This window comes from Aulonocara sp. 'chitande type north' Nkhata Bay, linkage group LG18 (assembly GCF_057382095.1).
Source record: "Aulonocara sp. 'chitande type north' Nkhata Bay isolate Kocher_YH1m ecotype deep benthic linkage group LG18, A_spYH_male_GT1.1, whole genome shotgun sequence".
Classification (NCBI taxonomy): Eukaryota; Metazoa; Chordata; class Actinopteri; order Cichliformes; family Cichlidae; genus Aulonocara; species Aulonocara sp. 'chitande type north' Nkhata Bay.
This window is the reverse complement of record NC_141361.1, coordinates 10,797,538-10,815,494: the sequence shown is the minus strand read 5'-3', so window position 1 is coordinate 10,815,494 and position 17,957 is coordinate 10,797,538. Positions and strand designations below refer to the sequence as shown.

Genomic DNA, 17,957 nt, shown 5'->3' with positions numbered 1-17,957 from the left:
TAAGAGAGACTTAAAGCAACATACATATATATATATATATATATATATATATATATATATATATATAAAGGTAAGGCTGCCATCTAGTGGCAAAGCTAATTTAGTTCTGCAGAACGAGCTCATACATATGAAAACGACGTCTATACAATATTTAAGATTCTGGTACAAAGTACAAACATGTTAAAAAAATGTTTTCAAATAGTGACTGTTTATGCAGTTCAGAGGCGTTATGACAGGGAATCAACAGACTCTTTATGAATGCTTTCCAGATCAGTTTTAATCCATTAGTAATTAAAACCTCTGGGCTTCCAGACTCTCTAATCAGCCAATCACATGGCAGCAACTCAGTGCATTTGGTCAAGATGACCTGCTGAAGTTCAAGCTGACTATCAAAGTGCAAACGAAAGGTGATTTGAGTGATTTTAAATGTGTCAGAGTTTTTGCCAAACAGGAAGGTCTGAGTGTTTTTCCCACACAATCACCTCACATTCTATCACATGTCAGAGGTCAGACTGCTTTGACTGATAGGAAAGTAACTCAAATAACCACTCGTTACAACCACAGTATGTAGAAGGGAATCTCTGAATACAGCACCGTGAACCTTGAAGCAGCTGAGCCACGGCAGCAGAAGAGTTTTGAAAGGTTTTCCTTTGGTCATGTTGCACTTTTTAGAGTGAAATAACTGCAAAAATGATTCACACAGCTTAAGTTACCGTGCTCACAAGATGAAATGTTTGCATATCACACATGCAAAGATGCTAAAGTAACAGCAGACACAGGTTACAGCTTCAAAAGCAAACCAACAGCAAAAAAAACCCCAATATTTAAAACTAAAATATTAATTGTTGTTTAATTGTCTTTCATTTAAAAATCTCCCACATTTCAGTGCTCCAGCTCACCCAGTGTGAAAAATGCATGTTCCTCTTTTCATTTTTTAAATAGTTTTCCATTTTTAAGTAACATCACAGTGTGAGGGGCTTACTTGGGGTTATGGGTAAACATTAAACCAAAACCTTTAATCAAGAAATCAGCACATTATTCCACAATGAAAAATAATCATCACTCAGTATCACCATAATTAGCCCCATGCAAGCCAAATGAAACAGCCTGTCCATTAGTGATAATCTAGCTGTAATATAGGAGAAAAACAAAGGAGGTATTTTCTCTGCATTATTTACCTCTTTTGATTTTTCTTATATTATATTCATATTTTTACAGCAGTAGGTCTGAATCCTCCTTACCGCTGATCATTACACCTTTTCTTCCACCATGGAGTAATCAGCTTCATCTAAAAACCTGTTAGTATTTTATTGGTAGTCGATTGAAGTTTACCTGAGCATGAGAGGCAGCAGATGGCCTTCCTCTTTTGTTAGCTGAATAAGTAAAATAAACCAAACTGTTACCCTGGTCTGCAAAATGGATTTGTTTACTCTGTGGCTGTTCAAGTTCTGTGTAACTTTTATGTAGTTTGAAGTAAATTGCCACCATGGCACCTTTCTCACTTTGTCTTCTACAGCAGGGTAACAATAGATTCTTCTAAATTGAAGCCCAAATACGTAAATAGACTCGATGTGCATGTTAGAGATGAATTGCTATGGGATTTGAAAATTCAAAGCCCAAGTTTAGTTTAAGTCTTTGTGGGGCATTATTCAAATTTATTCACCAAAACACTATGGAGACTCTAAACTTGTATCACTTACAATTAATGTAAAAGTAGACTTTAACTTACACGTTTACTATTTGGATTTGGGGAAAAGTCTCAATATAGTTGCCTTCTTTTCATTTTCATTAGAGTCAAGTTTCAACTTGTATTTTAAATAAGCTCCAGCTGCTCAGTTAATCACACGGGGTCCAACAGCGACAGAGGCGGCGCCGCGTGTTTGATTTGGCTGATTTTTACATCAGAAGCTCTTCCTGGCCCCAAGGGATTTGTGTTTCCTCCTGGAATCAAATTCATATTAATGACACAAAACGTATATTTTAAACAATCAAACAGAAATAAAGCAAAACAACATCATCATCAATCATATGGTCCTTTTAATGCTTGATCTGAAGATGCTTTTATGGGTTTGAGCGGCCTTTTCATCCCGACAATAAAATCTCGTTTTTGACATCATTTTTGTCTGTTGCAAGTTTGAATCATATCCAGAATGTACAATTACGGGAAGATAAAACTCCGATGACTGGCATTATTTATCTGCATTATCTTTGTTTGCTGACGAAGTCAATTTGTTTTTTATTTTAATATGTTTAGTGAGCAGAATCCATTGAAAACTGAACTTTAAAACTTATAATAACACAGGGGTCACTCTATGTGACTATTCATTTTGTATAGCAATAACATTTACTCAGTATTAAAAGCCCTTAAAAGGGGAAAACTAATAAGAACGAATGCTTTACCAACTCACTGATAATGTCTCTCTTTATTGACACTTAACAGTTAACAAAGAACAGATAGAAATTTAATTCTGTAAGACGAGAAGAGTGCACAAAGTGAACTTGAAGCTGTCTGAAAAGCCATTTCATTTGACGGTAAGACTGGAAATATTTCATGTTGCACGCACTGTGGAGGCAAATCTAACACAGCTGCACTGAGCAACATACATTTAAATAAATAGTGTAACTAGGATCCTGGATAAGACATTAAACGTACCAATGATAGTGTTTAAGCTCTGGGTGGTTCCAGTCACAAAGAGAACATTTTCTCTTTCCATAAAGCCCGCCAAAATAAGAGTCTGTGTAGGTTTTATTTTAATGCATGGAGAAAGCTGTCCTATGACGCATCTCCACTTCTAAAGCCTACTGAGCAGTGTTGCTCTTCACATGCTCTTATCAAATACATAATAAGCTAAAGGCAGGAAATTGAAAAAGCTCTAGCTTTATGTGTGACAACATACTAAAACAGCAAATCTAACTTTTACCTTTTCTCCCTCAGCCGAATTCATCTGACTCATCGCTTCCATTCTTCACTCTCAAGTTCAAAGCTGATAAGCTATGAATATTCCCAGTCATTCCAGTAACAAACATGATAATAAAGCACGATAGGACAGAATAGAAGGAACTTCTGGCCAAAGAAACTCATAACACTAATAGCTTCTTGGCTAGAGGACAAGCTGGAAGGTGATAACATCAGGAAGATGAAACATTTTAACTGTGAGCAAACTTTCACATTTTCCCCCACAAACTGACATAGTGAGTAAGTTGAGAAGTTGTTGTTGCATGTTGTTGAATGTTTTTGCATGATTTCCAGCCTTCTGGAAAGATGACACGTCAAAGCATCTTTTTAAGCCCCTCCTTTCGTTGCAGTGACACAAGAACACCGACTCGATGAGTAGCAGGAGGATTAAAACAGAGAGGTTCAGAGGAAGTCATGTCCAAACTGTGAGACTCTGTGCACCCGAAATCCAGCCGTGCCATGAGCTTCTGTTTTGTGCGGGTGGAAAAAGTGTCTGTGTGATGCATCAGAGGGTTAGCTGAGGAGGTCAGGCTGCAGGCCAATACGCTGAAGGACATCCTCGGGCATGCACAGCACCGGATTCACCGGTTTGATCTGTTCGTCTCCAAGCAGGGAGAGACCTGCAACCCCGAACAGGGTGTGGAAAGGATCCACCTGCAAAGGAGGATTAATAGGAATCAATAAGACTGATTATAGAGAAAATACTACAAAAGTGGGCCACAGAAATGGACCAAAACACTTCGCACTCAGTGTCTTTGAAACCACCTGCTTTACCTCACATGCAAAGACTTTTTTTCAGTCCAAAACATAAATATTCAAATTTAGATTCTTAAAATTCTTCTCACCATATCTCCTGGTCTATCGGCAAAACCTCCCGTCTCCTCGTCTTGACAGGCCAAAATAAACTTTCGCAGCTTGTCTTTGTCAATCCAGCGGATCCTGCCGATGATTTTCAGCGAGGCCAAAACCCACCACGAGTAGCACACATCTGGAAGCTGAATGATACCGAAAGTAAACCACAGCTGTTGCACGTATTTTCTGCCACATGCCGGTTCAGAATATGGAGGCAGCAGTCTGCAGAGACACTGAGAGCTCCCTCTACCCACTCCACCTCCTTTAGCTCCACTTTTCTTGGTAGGATATGTCTGAAACACCTCAACTAGGAGGCGTCAAGTCAGTCAGCCCAGTCAGTCTTAGTCAGATGCCTGACAACCTCAACTGCCTCCTTTTGATGTGGAGGAGTGGCTCTACTTTGAGGCCCAAAGAGGACAGAGAACCCAGCCACCCTTTGGAGGAAGCTGATCTCCTCCTTTCAGACACATTAATATTTTATTTAATCTTAAAAACTGTATTTATTACCAGGTAATCCAATAAATCATCAGCCTGTTCAATCTGCATTATTGCTTCTACAGCTCAAACTCTTCAACTGCGAAGGAGTCTGAACTTCAAACTATAAAACCAGATACTTTCATTAAGTAACTCAATACTTCACAGTGTTTGGCACAAACCTTCTCAGGTCGACCATTCAGGCCTCCAGACGGCAGCTGTCTCTCACACAGCCACCACCCCAGCAGGTCAGCGTTCAACTGGTGTAACTGGCCAGTGAGCGACAGGAAGCCAGTGCAGCAGTAAATCTGACAGACAGGAAGGAAAACACCGGAAATTGATTTAAATAACAACTGATCCTAAAGTGCCAAATTCACCACCATCCAGGTTGAACACGTCATCCTTACACTGCAACTGTCTTGGCCTCATTTATAAGTCAGCTTCATTCAACAAGACTGGTGTGCAGGAGCAAATCAGGCAGGAAGTGTCAACTTAACATATCATTCCTTTATTTTATTTTAGGTTGAAACTTAAAAGAGTTTTGCTGCTTTTGTTCAAAAAGATTGATTTACTGTCTGACAGCAATTCATTAAAAAATGAAATTGTTATGATTATTGAATCTATTGACAAATAATTGCAATTTTGCTCAATTCTATTTTCTATCAAATAGAAACAAAACACTTCTGAGAGTCTCCAAACTTTTCTGTGGGAGTAAATATCAGTATATCAGTGAACTCACCTGACCAGCATGAGACTCAGAACCAGGTCTGCATCCAAAGCCTCCATCAAAGTTCATACATGACAAAACAAACTCTACGGCTTTGTCAACATTGATCGTGTCCATCTTGCCCTGGGAAACAAAAAACATCTTAAAATGAAGTATAATGAGCTTAAATTAACAGTTTATTAAAACATGCTTGTTAAGACTTAAGAATGAAAGAGCTGTTGAGTCAACTGATGAACTTTGTGATATTGTGTAACTTTATTATTTATTTAGCCTCATTTTATCGACACAAAATAAAGTCCGATGCTCCCACATAACACTGCCGAGTAATGGACTTTCTAAAACAGGTTCAACTATAAAAAGTTTTAAGTTAAATAATAAATCATGTAAATAATAATTTACATGGAAAGACTAACATACATACCAGTAATGCGAGTGTAGCAACAGCGCAGAAGGAAAACCGTGTGTCTATTTCTCCTGCAAAGACAAAAAAAAAATTAGAAATATCATTCTTAGCTTTATTTATTTCTTCCCTAACTTAGAAGCACGTGTATTGTGGGATGTGAGAGTAAAACTCACTCACCCCACTTGTCCCCCGCAAAAGAGCCATCTTCCTGCTGCAGCCCTTTGACATATTCCACAACTTTGTCCACATCAATCGCATCTACGCTGTCATACAAGCACAAGATCTGAGGAAGAGAGTTCACAAAATACTAATAAACAAGAGAACATAAAATACACCATGTGCAGACCATTCAAGTTCCTTTACAGACCAGACACTATGGGACACAATTTGAGATGTTTATTTGAGCTAAATATAAGCAGCACTATGAAGAAAAATAAATAAACATCTAGAGGAATAAACACTAGAACTGCTAAAAAATTTTGCTAAAGAGGGGCCAATTCAGAAATATTAAAGCACATATAAATATTTAAAAGTTCAGTGTATCATCTAGAATTAAAGCTGTAGAGAATACGAGAGTAATCTGCTACCTGGACGGCACTGAGGGTGTAGAGCAGGTGGGGGTCATGTCCGATGCTGGCGCTGATGCCTCCACACTCGTGCTGACAAGCTTTGATGAAGTCTACGATCTCCTGCTGGTTCATTCTGGGTAGCTCCCCCATCAGGTCCATCACAGTCAGCCCCCAATAGATGCCGCTCATCCTCAAGTACTCAGACAGCGTGTACTCCTGACAAAACACCAAAGGTCAGCAGCGTTAGTTCAAAAACATTGGCTGCTTTTTAGTGATTGCCCCTCTGAACTCCAAAGTCTACCACAGAAGCTCAACTGGATTGTTATCTGGAGGTTTTGAAGACCACCCATTCAGCGACCCCTTAGAATTTGAGTCCCACACTTTCTCATCCCATTCAGTAACTCCTCATCTTCTTTGGGTAGGATCATTGTCGGCGGGATGACAACGACCACCCTTTTCTTGCAAGTGGCCAAGCCCAGAATAGAAACACAGATATCAAGGCTCTGATGAGGCCTGTACTCACATAGTCGTCCTTTTTGGAGCCGTAGGCAGCGATGTAGTCTGCGTGTTTCTCCAGCAGCAGCGTGCTGGGAGCGTCGGGCTTTATGATCACATCTTTCACCTGGGTCCCCTGAAATTCAACACACATCAACAACACGTCAGACAGCCTTAAAACTCAATAACCTGAAAAAAATCAAACTTGACTTCTTCCTCTTCGTAATCTAGCGCTGAGTTAACCCCTGTTTAGCAGATAAATGGCTGACTGTTAACATGATTCACGGCTTGTTGACAGGCTGCTACATGCTAACATCTTAGCCACTCTGCTAGCTGCTTTCACTGATTAGCTCGCTTGTGTGGGACTAAGTTTGGATAGACTAGAGGAAAGAGCACACTTACATAATATTTTATTGTAATGTTATCCTAAACTACACTCGTTATCACACTAGAAACAGGTCGCTAGTTACCATTCTGACATGATCCGGCGTTTTCCTTCTTCCTCTTCTACAACAATTCGGGCTGTTGGTTTGAAGCGCGTTATTGCCACCTATTGGTTTGGAAGGAGAACTGCAGCCTAAATCCTCATATTTGAAGTGATATTTGTTACTCGAATATATTTAAGCACAAATGTTCAGGTATCTTACTCAAGTCATTTATTTTTGCAGTGTTGGGGGAAAATTTCCCACTGCAATTATTTTTCCATAACCATCATGTGCAACTTCGAGCAAGGCACCACTGAAAACACTATGACCAGCTACATCACTGTGTGGTTTGGAAACTCCACCTGAATCACATAGTAAATGCAGCAGAAAAGATCACTGGTTGCTTCATTGCCCTCCCACCTCGACAACTGTAACACCTGCCTAGCAGTCAGTATTGTGGTGACCTCCTCCATCAGACTGATACACAGCTTCAAAATATTGAACTCCTTCCTTCCTCAACTCACTCCCCACTCTGTCCCCCTAGAAGACTGGATTCTAACAAACCCACACATGAGCAATGTGTCTTACACCTAGCCTTTACATAAAGGACATTAGTGCTGCTGTTGTGTCTTGAAGACTATATGGCTGTTATCTACACAGATTACTTCAATTACAGAACTGAAAATGAAGCAGACTTTTTAAAGTTAAAGAAGTTGTTTTAATAAATATAATGAATATTTGACAGATTCCTAACAAGTGAAGCTTGCAATAAAAAGAAATAAAAAAAACAACATGGTTGTGAATGCTCTGTCATTAGGTAATGAGCTTTCTCTCAGCACGTGGAGGACTCAGAAGAAATGAAATTTAGAAAAGACTCAAATTGCTTGTTTATTTAGCAAATGGGAGAAAGGAGAAGAAAGAAAAATAAATGTTTAGACTGAATGAAATAATTTATTCAGTGACAATTTATGGACACAATTCTCTATGATGTGACAACGGTCTATCGTCAGCTCATCCACACGTGCCTTGTCTGCACAGGTAAGCCGTAAAGCTGACGCTTTACACTGGATATTCATTTGAAATCTAGAAGAGACAGCAGCTAAATGTAAAATCAAACTGTTTTCAGACAGCATGCAATTTTACACTCATCAGTATGTTTACACATTCTGGCAAGAAATTCATTTCTACATTTAAAACCTTTTGTTTTTTAAAAAACAAGCAAAGATCAGTATGAGAGCCAGAACTGAGAGAAAAGGCTTAGAGTAAGGCATGAAGAAATTAATGACCATTTATCAAACTCCTGATGCAAAGAAGAGTGAATGTGATCAAACACCAATCACACTGTTCAAGTACTGCAGCAACAGAGTAAGGCTGAAGGTTAGAAAAAAGGACTAGGCTTGCACTAACTTTAGTCCCAATAGTTCTGGTTCATCAGCAGAAGCTTCACAGCACAACAGGCAATTGGTAGATCACACTATTAATGCTACACAATAGGCCCCCCACCATCATCATTAACAGAAACTGTTCTGTGATCAGGACATAGCTGTGTCATATTCTGCGACTTGTTGGATTGGTGTAACTTATGGCATCGTGAATTATGAGGCAAAAGGAGGCTGATGAGTCTTGTTGATCTGGATCACTCTTGAAAACCGCAGTAGGATGAAGTGACATTAATGCAAAATTTTGATCGTTATCCTGAGTTCAAGTGGCCAAATAGAACAGAAACAAATACTTTTTGTGTTTGGTATACATAATGTAAGTTTAAATGATGATGAGCAGACTTCATTTCTTGGCTCTTCCCAGGTGTTCTCGGGCAATAATGAGCCTTTGGATCTGAGCTGTGCCCTCGTAGATCTACAAAAGAAATCAGATTAATTAAAGAAGATGAAGCTGAGATGGTGTAGTAGTGCATAGTTGCACATTATTGTCACCCACCTGGTAGATCTTTGCATCCCTCATGAGCTTCTCTACAGGGTACTCGCTATTGAAGCCGTTGCCTCCAAATATCTGAACAGCATCAGAGGCCACCTGATTGGCGATGTCCCCTGCGAAGGCCTTGGCGATGGAAGCGTAGTAGGTGTTTCTGCGGCCCTGGTCCACCTCCCAGGCAGCACGCTGGTACGCCATCCTAGCCAGCTCTACCTTCATCGCCATCTCAGCCAGAAGGAAGGACACAGCTTGGTGCTGCAAATCAAGAAACAGAAGCACGTTGATCTTTTCTTCATCTGAGTTTAAAACAAAAAGCAGTCCAATTAAGGATACCCAGATTTTAAAGGACAAACAAAATGCATGAACACACCTCAGCAATAACTTTGCCGAAGGTCTTCCTCTCCAGAGCGTAACTGGTGGCTTCGTCGAGTGCCCTCTGTGCCAGGCCGGTAGCTCCTGCTGCCACCTGCATTGGAGCAAATACATGAACCATGCTCAGACAAATCTTCAGCTACAAGTTTAAACTTTTGTCCTTAAATCTGGTGATGTTGCATCCACTGTTGTCCTTGTTTAGTTTCCTGCTGATGTTTTACTACATTTCAAAGTTCCTGTTGTAACAGAGGCAGCTCATAAACTGAAACAAAGCCAGGGTTTTCTTTGGCATTTTGCCTATATAGGATAGAGACAGTGGACTGACAGGAAAGCGGGGAGAGAGGGGGAAAACAGGCCGCAAAGGGCAGGAGGTCAGACTTGAACCTGGACCGCTGCTTTTCTGGCCATGCAATCACATGGTCAACCACTGAGCCAAACTGGCACCCAATTATCGCCATTTAAAATCATGGTTCATATTTGTTAGCACACGTTTGAAAATTTAAGAGCCCACACTAGTGCATCTTTGTACTGCTGAGTCACACTCAAACTACAAGCTCAGAGACAACTTTGATCAATATTAGACAGTGAAAATAATAAGATATTCTCCTTAGCTGCAAGTGTTAATTCTCCAGGAGCACAATATATATCCCTTAAACTGTAGCAAGTTAAATTAGATTCAAATGACAGGGGGGGGGGGGGAGAAATCCACTGCTTAACACCTTTAAAGACCAATAACTTCAGATTTTTGCACTCCAATTTCTAATCCTTTTATTTGCAGATATAATTTGATGCCAAAAGATGAATCATGTCTTTACTTCTTGTAAAGATGAAGCTATGCACAGTAGTCGTTACAGATGTTAGGTTTTGTCACAGCTGGAAAACTTACTGGTGGCCTGGTCATGTCAAAGGCACCCATGGCAATTTTGAATCCAGATCCCTCTCCGATCAGGACATTCTCCTTCGGTATTCTCACATCCTCAAAGGTAATGCCCCTCGTGTCAGAACACCTCTGGCCCATGTTCATTTCCTACAGGCACAAAAACAAAATAAAATTTAAAATGGGATACATTTACAAACTGAACATTTTTCCTCCTTTTATTACATATAATTTTTAACAAACAACGCTATCATTTGCACTACTCAGTAAATTATCTGACATTACACGTCTAATGTTTATAGAACAGAGCATCAAACTTCTCCAACATTTAAAATATGATTTACTCACTGAAGAATGTGCTTAATGTTTTAAAAGACTCTTTTTCAGCTCACCTTCCTTCCTATTTGAATTCCCGGAGTGTCTGCATCCACAATGAAGCCAGTAAAAGCCTTGCTGGCTGAACACTTGGGATCTGAGTTAGTGCAAGCAAGCAGGAAGTACCTAAAAGTATTAGAGACTAAATTACCAGACAGAAGTTGCTGTAGTAGTCAGAGAGAAAAGTAGTGCAAATTTCAGCATTCAGAGTGGCCTTGAGGACGAATGCCCTTTAAAACTGATCACTACAACTTTGCAATACATCAGCAGCAACTGTGAGCACACACCAGTTAGCTTTCCCTCCGTTGGTGATCCACATCTTCTGCCCATTAACAACATACTCATCGCCCATTTTTACGGCTCGTGTTTTGATGCCAGCCACGTCAGATCCTGCCCCGGGCTCAGTGACACAGTACGCCTGCAGAAACCCACACAGGAGTTAAACTGAGAACAGCAGCACCGTCTTTCATTGCATGTTTGCTGCTGTCAGCACACAGTAGTAAGACACAGAGTTTATGGTCCTTTTTACAAGATAAATAAGGCATGACGGTATAACAAGAAGCACTCTGAACTGCCTTGTTGTTCAAAGTCTCCTACACAAACAAACTTTCCTTCATTTGTTACCATTTATTCTGTAAAGGGTATTAATAAACAAACTTGAAATTTAAATGCTCTGTCATTGTGTTTGTTGTTGTTGGGTTGATTATTGACGTCACCTGCGCCCACCATATGTTAAGGTGGTGCTTTAAAAAGAGTCACAGCCACAGGTCGTAGAAACTGAAGCCACAGGCTGAAGTGTGTTTGTTTCTACCATATATTAAAGACATTTGTGATGCAACTGCCTGCCAGTGTCCTTCAAAGTTTTAGGTGGGTCATAGCGACTTAAAGATTACAAAAGTTCCTATAAAGAAGAACTTTCTGTGATAAAGCTCAAGAAGCGTCTACAGGAGGTGCTGGATTATACGCATGGAACATCAAACTGGCGATCCCAGTGGATGGAAAGGATGCACAGAGAGCACAAAAGGGTAGGCAACCAGTCATCAGACGGGCTCTCCACTGAAGTAGTGATCCACTTTTTAGCATCACCGAGCAGAACGGTTTGCACCAAAAAAAAAAAAAAAGTCATCTACAACAAGGTTCACAGAGTGGCAGGAGGTACAGATGGACACGCAAAGAGGACTTCAGGACATCCAGCATAAATCAACTTATCCAAACAGACAGTTAAGTAATCAGGAATTATCTTCTTTTTAAACCATCTTAAAAAATAAAAAATGTCAATTTACAAGCAACACTTAATTGCAATAACACCAAATTATTTCAATGAATGTAAAGACTCTGGACACCACTCCCTCTGTACAAACCATTTACCAAAATGAGGAGCAAACAATTAGTGGATTACAATTAAGAAATTAAAATCTAGGAAATTCTTTATTTGCACCAGAATCTAATGCCTCTGTATCAACTTTGTTGTTTAGTTGAAGAAGAAGTTAAGTTCTTTTTGTTTTTCCTAGAGCAACAAAATGTTCTTTTTAAAATTCTCGCTGCATGAAAGGCTCTAAAAGATCTCTCAGTTATGATTTGTCATTTGCTAATGTTGATAAAGGTCATCCAGTAGTGCTGCTAGATAAGCTCGTGAGTCCACTGAATATTACAGATTTCCACTGAGGTCTACGGAAGTCCGTCCACAGAATTCCTCATTAAATTAGCAGAAACAGTTTAGTAAGAACTCTCCCTTACAGAAACAGGAAGTCTCACTGGGTAGCCCTTTCAGTCCCAATTATGGAAATTCATTCATGGAGAAGTTTGAGCCTGATCATCTCCTGCTTATCCAGGGCCAGGTCTCAGAGGCAGCAGCCCAAGCAGAAGAGCCCAGACCTCCCTCTCCCCAGCCACCTCCTCCAGCTCATGGCACACCGAGGTGTGCCCAGGCCAGCCAAAAGACATAATTTCTGCCTCCTCCTGGTAGGACATGCCCAGAACGCCTTACCCAAGAGGCACCAAGAAGGAATCTCAATCAGATCCTCAAACCATATCAGCTTGCTCATTGTGCCATATGGCAACGGCACCTCTGCTCGGACTCCCTCCCAAATGACTGAAATTCTCACCCCATCACCAAGGAAGGGGCCAGCCAGTCCAGAGAAAACCACCACTTGCATCCACATCTTATTTTTTTGGTCACTACCCAGAGCTCATAGCCATAAGTGAGGTTAGTGATTTAGAGGGATAAATCAACAGCCTCCAGCTGACACTGCAGAGGCTCGCACCCAAGTGTGAAACAGCAAGAATGAGAATTAGCACCTAAAAATATGACGCCATCATTCTCCACAAGAAACACCTGAACTGAATGTTTGTAAGTACTTTAATTCTAGATGACAGTTTGGCACATTGACACTTAACTAAAATCAAGAGTAGTAACCATGACAGTTAAAGATCTAATATTTCCCTATCAAATATTACAGAGGAAAGAAATATTCCTTAAAATATATGAGGGCACTCTTATCTGTATGCATGTTCTGCAGTAGATGATTGAACTACTGCAGAACAAGCAATATCACTAGATGCTGCATTCTTCCAAATATCAAATCATGTCATCGTTTCCAATTAAATACTTACACACATGAGAGGCTCCTCAGTCAGCCGTCCCAGGTATTTCTTCTTCTGTGCATCACTGCCAGCAATAATGACAGGCATTTGCTGTGTGGGGGAAAACAGATACAGTTCATTCTAACACAGCTACTCTTCTCCTCTGTGCTCAATATGCATGAAATAAACTTTGGGAAAACATCATTAGCCTTATTTTCTTAACATGAAATACTTTTGTACGTGTGAATCTAAACAGCTGGCTGATGAACAGTCAAAAGCTGGCTCCAGAGAGCCCGTGATGGCTGATTACATAAACCCCCAAGTTTCCCCCCGGGTTCAAAATAAACTTTTAATCATCCCTGATATGAGTTCTGTCCTGCTGCCAAACTCTTGTTTATTGGCTTTCGTTTTAAATTGTCTTCTTGGTAAATGGACTGTATTTGTATAGCGCTTTACTTAGTCCGTAAGGACCCCAAAGCGCTTTACACTACATTCAGTCATCCACCCATTCACACACACTGGTGATGGCAAGCTACATTGTAGCCACAGCTGCCCTGGGGCGCACTGACAGAGGTACCTGCTCCGATTCCTGTCCATATGTACTGAAAAATTATGCCTCTCTGGCTAAGACTTCTCCTTTTCCCTTACTTTAGGAGACATTTTCTCCTCTGAATGTGGAATGAGAGTCAGATTCTGATAATATATGGCCCCTTGAAGCAAAATTGTATTTGTAATAATTTGCTAAATAAACAATATGCTTGGCAGCAGTCCATTTTTGGTGGATCAGTTGCAACAACAGGTTCTAAAACATATTTAAACAAGTTACAAAGCCAGTTTAAAGGCTCTAAATCTGGTTCTAGGTTTGTGTCTTGGTGGGCCTTAAATAAATAAATAAATAAATAAATAAATAAGCAAGCTGTGAATAACTTACTCCGAGAGAGTTTGCCTCCATGGCAGTTTGCATCCCTGTGCATCCATAAGCCAGTTCCTCTGTGATGAGGCAGCTGTCAAAGCTCGACAAACCCATTCCACCTGAAAACAAAGAGGAACAAATAAGGTTTTCAAATGCAGTGTTCAGTGTGTCGAGTTTCCTGAAATTAACACATGTCCACTGCCATTTTCCCCCAGGAACAGCAAACATGGTCACACTAGGCAACAACATTACAGCTATCTGTATTATCTCTTTATGTAAAGGCAACATGTATGGTATGATGGAGACTGCACTAATATTTTACCTGTGAATGAATCTCATCCATGCAAAGCAAAGTTTAGAATGAGCCACTAAATTTCAAATAAGAATGCAACACACCATATTCCTGTGGAATGTGACCGTTAACCAGACCAAGCTCCCACGCCTTCTTGATGATGGGGAAAGGATACTGTAAAGGGAGACAACATGTCAGTGTTACCACTTTTAATTTCGTTGTACCTGTAACAATGACAAAGACATTATGTTTCTGATTGTGATTCTACTAAGCCTCTAACAATCATGCCAAAGGAAAAAAAATAGAAAGGTTAAAGACAAGTCTGTGTACACAAGCAAATATCCACACACACACACACACACACACACACACACACACACACACACACACACACTTTGTCCGCTAGAGTGGGATTTTCACGGCATATTCTGCACCAAAATCTGTGCGTTCATCATTTGTTTGAAGCCAGCTCACCTCCTGCAACCACTTTTCTGAGAATATGCGATTCTTTTGTGGTTCGGACTCCTGACATTTCTTTGTAAGTGGAGGAACACCAAAGTAACTGCTTATAGGAGCTTGCTTCTTCGACATCTTTACGACTTCTAAACAAATGTCTGTCCTCCTCCAGAAAATCTTATGTACGCAAACACGCGTTGCAACTTCTTATCTGATGCGCGTCTTTTATTTTGACAGCGAATGCGCACCTGCGGACCACTTATGTGCACCCCTGACTATAGACCTACTAAGTGATAACCGTAATTGAAAATCTCTACAGACATCAACAGTACAAGCACATCTACATATATGAAGTAAAAAAAAATGTTTTTTTTAAAATTTGACAATCGCTACAGCAGCCCAATCCTCGCTTTACTCACTTCACCACTCTTGTCATAAGCAGGAGCAACAGGTATGATCTCTTCTCGTGCAAACCTCCTCGCCAACTGCTGGAACTCCTTCTGCTGATCGGTCAACTCTGTGGGCCAAAGAAGCAACAAAGCATTTTAGCTTTATTTTAATAGATCCCTATAAACTACATCACTGGAGCGGTTATTTGCTAAACAAGAATTTCATGCATCAGTTACATGAGACCCTACTTTAAAAACAAAATGATATTACCAAGGCCTACAGCCTATTTACCAAATGAGAAGCCAAGGGGTGGAGCAGGGCTGCTGGAAGATGCTGTGGCACTGGCTGTAGCTGTAGAAGAGCTCTGCAGACGGATCCCACACCGCACACCAGCTCTGAGGACCTGTATGTAAAAAATATAGGTATGCATCAGACAGTTTGTGACACCTCACACCTGTTAAATTAAAAACTTAAGAATCATTAATCACCACCCATGAAAATGACACAAAAAGCCTAATGTGAGGGCACTTTCTTAGCACTGCGAGTTTCCTGTTCGTGAATTCTTTACTCATATTCATAAGCCTGTGAGCCGTGGTAATGTTTGGCTGCAACCCAGGAATAGGAGCATTAATGGTTGAGTTATTTGTCTTTTACTGCCGTGTTTGACAGTTGTGTCTTCATATTCCTGTTTACTTCTGTAACAGTGCTTTTCAATCGCTTGTTTGTTTGCTGAGATGTAACATTGAGATTTATAAAGGGGTAGAGTCTGTCTCTTAAATTTCTTTGAAAACTCCAATGTTGCCTAGTCCAATTTAAAAAGGTAAACCTTTTGGTGTAACTAATGCACTAATGCGTATTTTGACAATATAAAATTACGTGTAGATTTAGGAGAAACCTTTTTACATGTAGACTAAATGAACATTCCTCTGATAACGTCTCATAACGCTACAGCACTGAGCTAGCTAACGCTAGCGTGTGACGTAGTCGCTAAACGTGCAGAAAATCGGATGAAGATCGATAAACTGTCAATCGGGAGGTGCTCACAGAAAATCTTTAAGGAGTTAACCCACAACAGAGACAGGTAGATCATTGTTAAGATAGAGAATTTTACCTTGTTCAGCAGCATTGTTATTGCACCAGAGGACTCTCTACACTAACCGTGTTCTACCTTTGCCCTACTTCTACATAAGCGTCCTCTCACCCAATCAAAGCAGTGACATTAGTCACGTGTCATTGGTTGGCCGTGACTGTGACTTTTACCCCAGTTAGTTACTTAAAAGCTTCACCTTACAGCAGATATCACTTTAAAATGCGTTAAAGCACAGAAAGATTACTTTAGCCAAATAAAACGAAACTAAACCTAGATGTTTTTCCCCCAAAAAATAATCATTAACTAAAATAAAACACGACCAAGATTAGGCTTTAGTGCACATTTATGGAGAATTTGTACAGGTGGAAAGTAACGAAGTACAAATACTTAGTTACTGTACTTAAGTAGAATTTTCAGGCATCTGTACCTAACTTGAGTAGTTTTGTTTTCTGACAACTTTTTACATTTACTCCCTACATTTTTAAACAAATATCTGTACTATCTACTCCTTACATTTCAAAACAGACTTTACTTTTGACTTAACGCATTTGAGGGAACTTATTATTATTATTTCAAACATCAAACCAATTTCACCATAAACAGTGACGCATGAAAGGCAATCCTGTTCTCTGTGGTATTTAATAAACTGAAAATTTAAAGTTCACTTGTAAGTCCTGTGTTTTTTAATCAGATGTTAGAATCAGATTTTTTTTCATATTGTGAAACCTGCTGCAAAACAAACCATAGCAGACTAACTGTGTTTTTAAAAGGTTGCATTAAAATCCGCTGCTTTTTAGCACAGGGTAAACAGGTTAGCTGGTTGTACTGTGATGGATTTAAAGTTACGGTGTGTGAATGGTGAACAGTGGTTGTGGTGCTCATGGTCAGAGTCAGGTCACATCAAGTGTAGCTGAGATGAATTTGAATTTAAGCTGATGATGCTTAGATTCATTGACTGAATTCCACCTTCATACAAACTGTACTGTCATTCAAAGATCAAATATAACGTCCCAGAACACTCCAGCTCACAGGTTAGTCTGCTCCAAGCATTTACACGAAGGTCAGTCTGCTGTTGTAGTTAATGCGTCATTTTTCTTAACATAATTGGTGATATAGGTTACAAGCAAGTCTGGCGCTGAACAGAAATTGTCGTGCTATGCTCCTTTGTTTATTGTGCATAAATAGTGAATTGTCCTGACACAATATTGCGTTTCGCTTCTGTTATTATGGTACACTGACAAAAACATATACTTTTATTCACAGGATAAAACAGTTGTTTTGTATCACTAATTGCCCAGTGCGATTACAACATACAGTACTATTGTCACTGCTACATTTCTGTAACGCTACCAGAAATTATTTCCACTACTAATTAATTACCGTTGAGCTCAAAGGTCCTATTAATAAACGGTTAAGGAATGTGTATTTATGACGACAATTTGTGAGACTGGTAAACTTATGATACGTACGATGGTCTTTCGTTCTACACGGTGCATTTCAAGGTCCTGTACCCATCCGTCGGTAAACTGTACCTGGGCTTGTTGCAGTGACCGGAAGTTACTAAACTTCATGAGTGTGTGCACTCACTCCAAGAACCGTATAATTATAAATATGCATATAAATATGCTAAGATGAGATAGCTGACTTCATCTAACTAGCAAATGTTGTCCAGGCTACGTTGGTGATACAGTTTTTTTTAATGTGTATGATATTTTTGTCATGCGATTTTAAAGCCGGTCCTACAACCGCATCCAAGAATAACATGCAGCTTATCTCAGA

General features: G+C 39.9%; 2 protein-coding genes across 2 annotated transcripts; both read right to left on the bottom strand.

Annotated features, from left to right (window-relative positions):
• Positions 1–2,404: 2,404 nt before the first annotated feature.
• rabggtb (Rab geranylgeranyltransferase subunit beta) lies at positions 2,405–7,191 on the bottom strand. Its single transcript, XM_086272010.1, is given in 11 exon segments — positions 2,405–3,610; positions 3,802–3,951; positions 4,465–4,590; positions 5,022–5,132; positions 5,431–5,483; positions 5,590–5,695; positions 6,000–6,197; positions 6,505–6,612; positions 6,947–6,969; positions 6,972–7,026; positions 7,186–7,191. Coding segments are annotated over 11 exon segments (1,077 nt in total). The 3' UTR covers positions 2,405–3,469.
• A 585-nt stretch (positions 7,192–7,776) lies between these two features.
• Positions 7,777–16,305, bottom strand: acadm (acyl-CoA dehydrogenase medium chain). The gene is made up of 12 exons (XM_086272152.1): positions 16,200–16,305; positions 15,380–15,491; positions 15,118–15,215; positions 14,347–14,416; positions 13,969–14,069; positions 13,068–13,148; positions 10,742–10,872; positions 10,472–10,580; positions 10,089–10,229; positions 9,201–9,296; positions 8,837–9,085; positions 7,777–8,755 (listed from the first exon to the last, which is right to left on the bottom strand). Exons 1-12 carry the CDS (start codon positions 16,212–16,214, stop codon positions 8,684–8,686), a joined length of 1,275 nt encoding a protein of 424 aa, XP_086128278.1. The 5' UTR covers positions 16,215–16,305; the 3' UTR covers positions 7,777–8,683.
• Between the last annotated feature and the right edge of the window lie 1,652 nt (positions 16,306–17,957).

What these genes read in the sequence shown, in the direction of transcription:
- acadm (XM_086272152.1), bottom strand. An exon ending in CTTATGACAAGAGTGGTGAA is followed by an intron (nt 14,417 to 15,117) that starts GTGAGTAAAGCG and finishes CTCCCTTTACAG; the next exon opens with TATCCTTTCCCCATCATCAA. An exon ending in TCGGCAAAGTTATTGCTGAG is followed by an intron (nt 9,086 to 9,200) that starts GTGTGTTCATGC and finishes CTTGATTTGCAG; the next exon opens with CACCAAGCTGTGTCCTTCCT.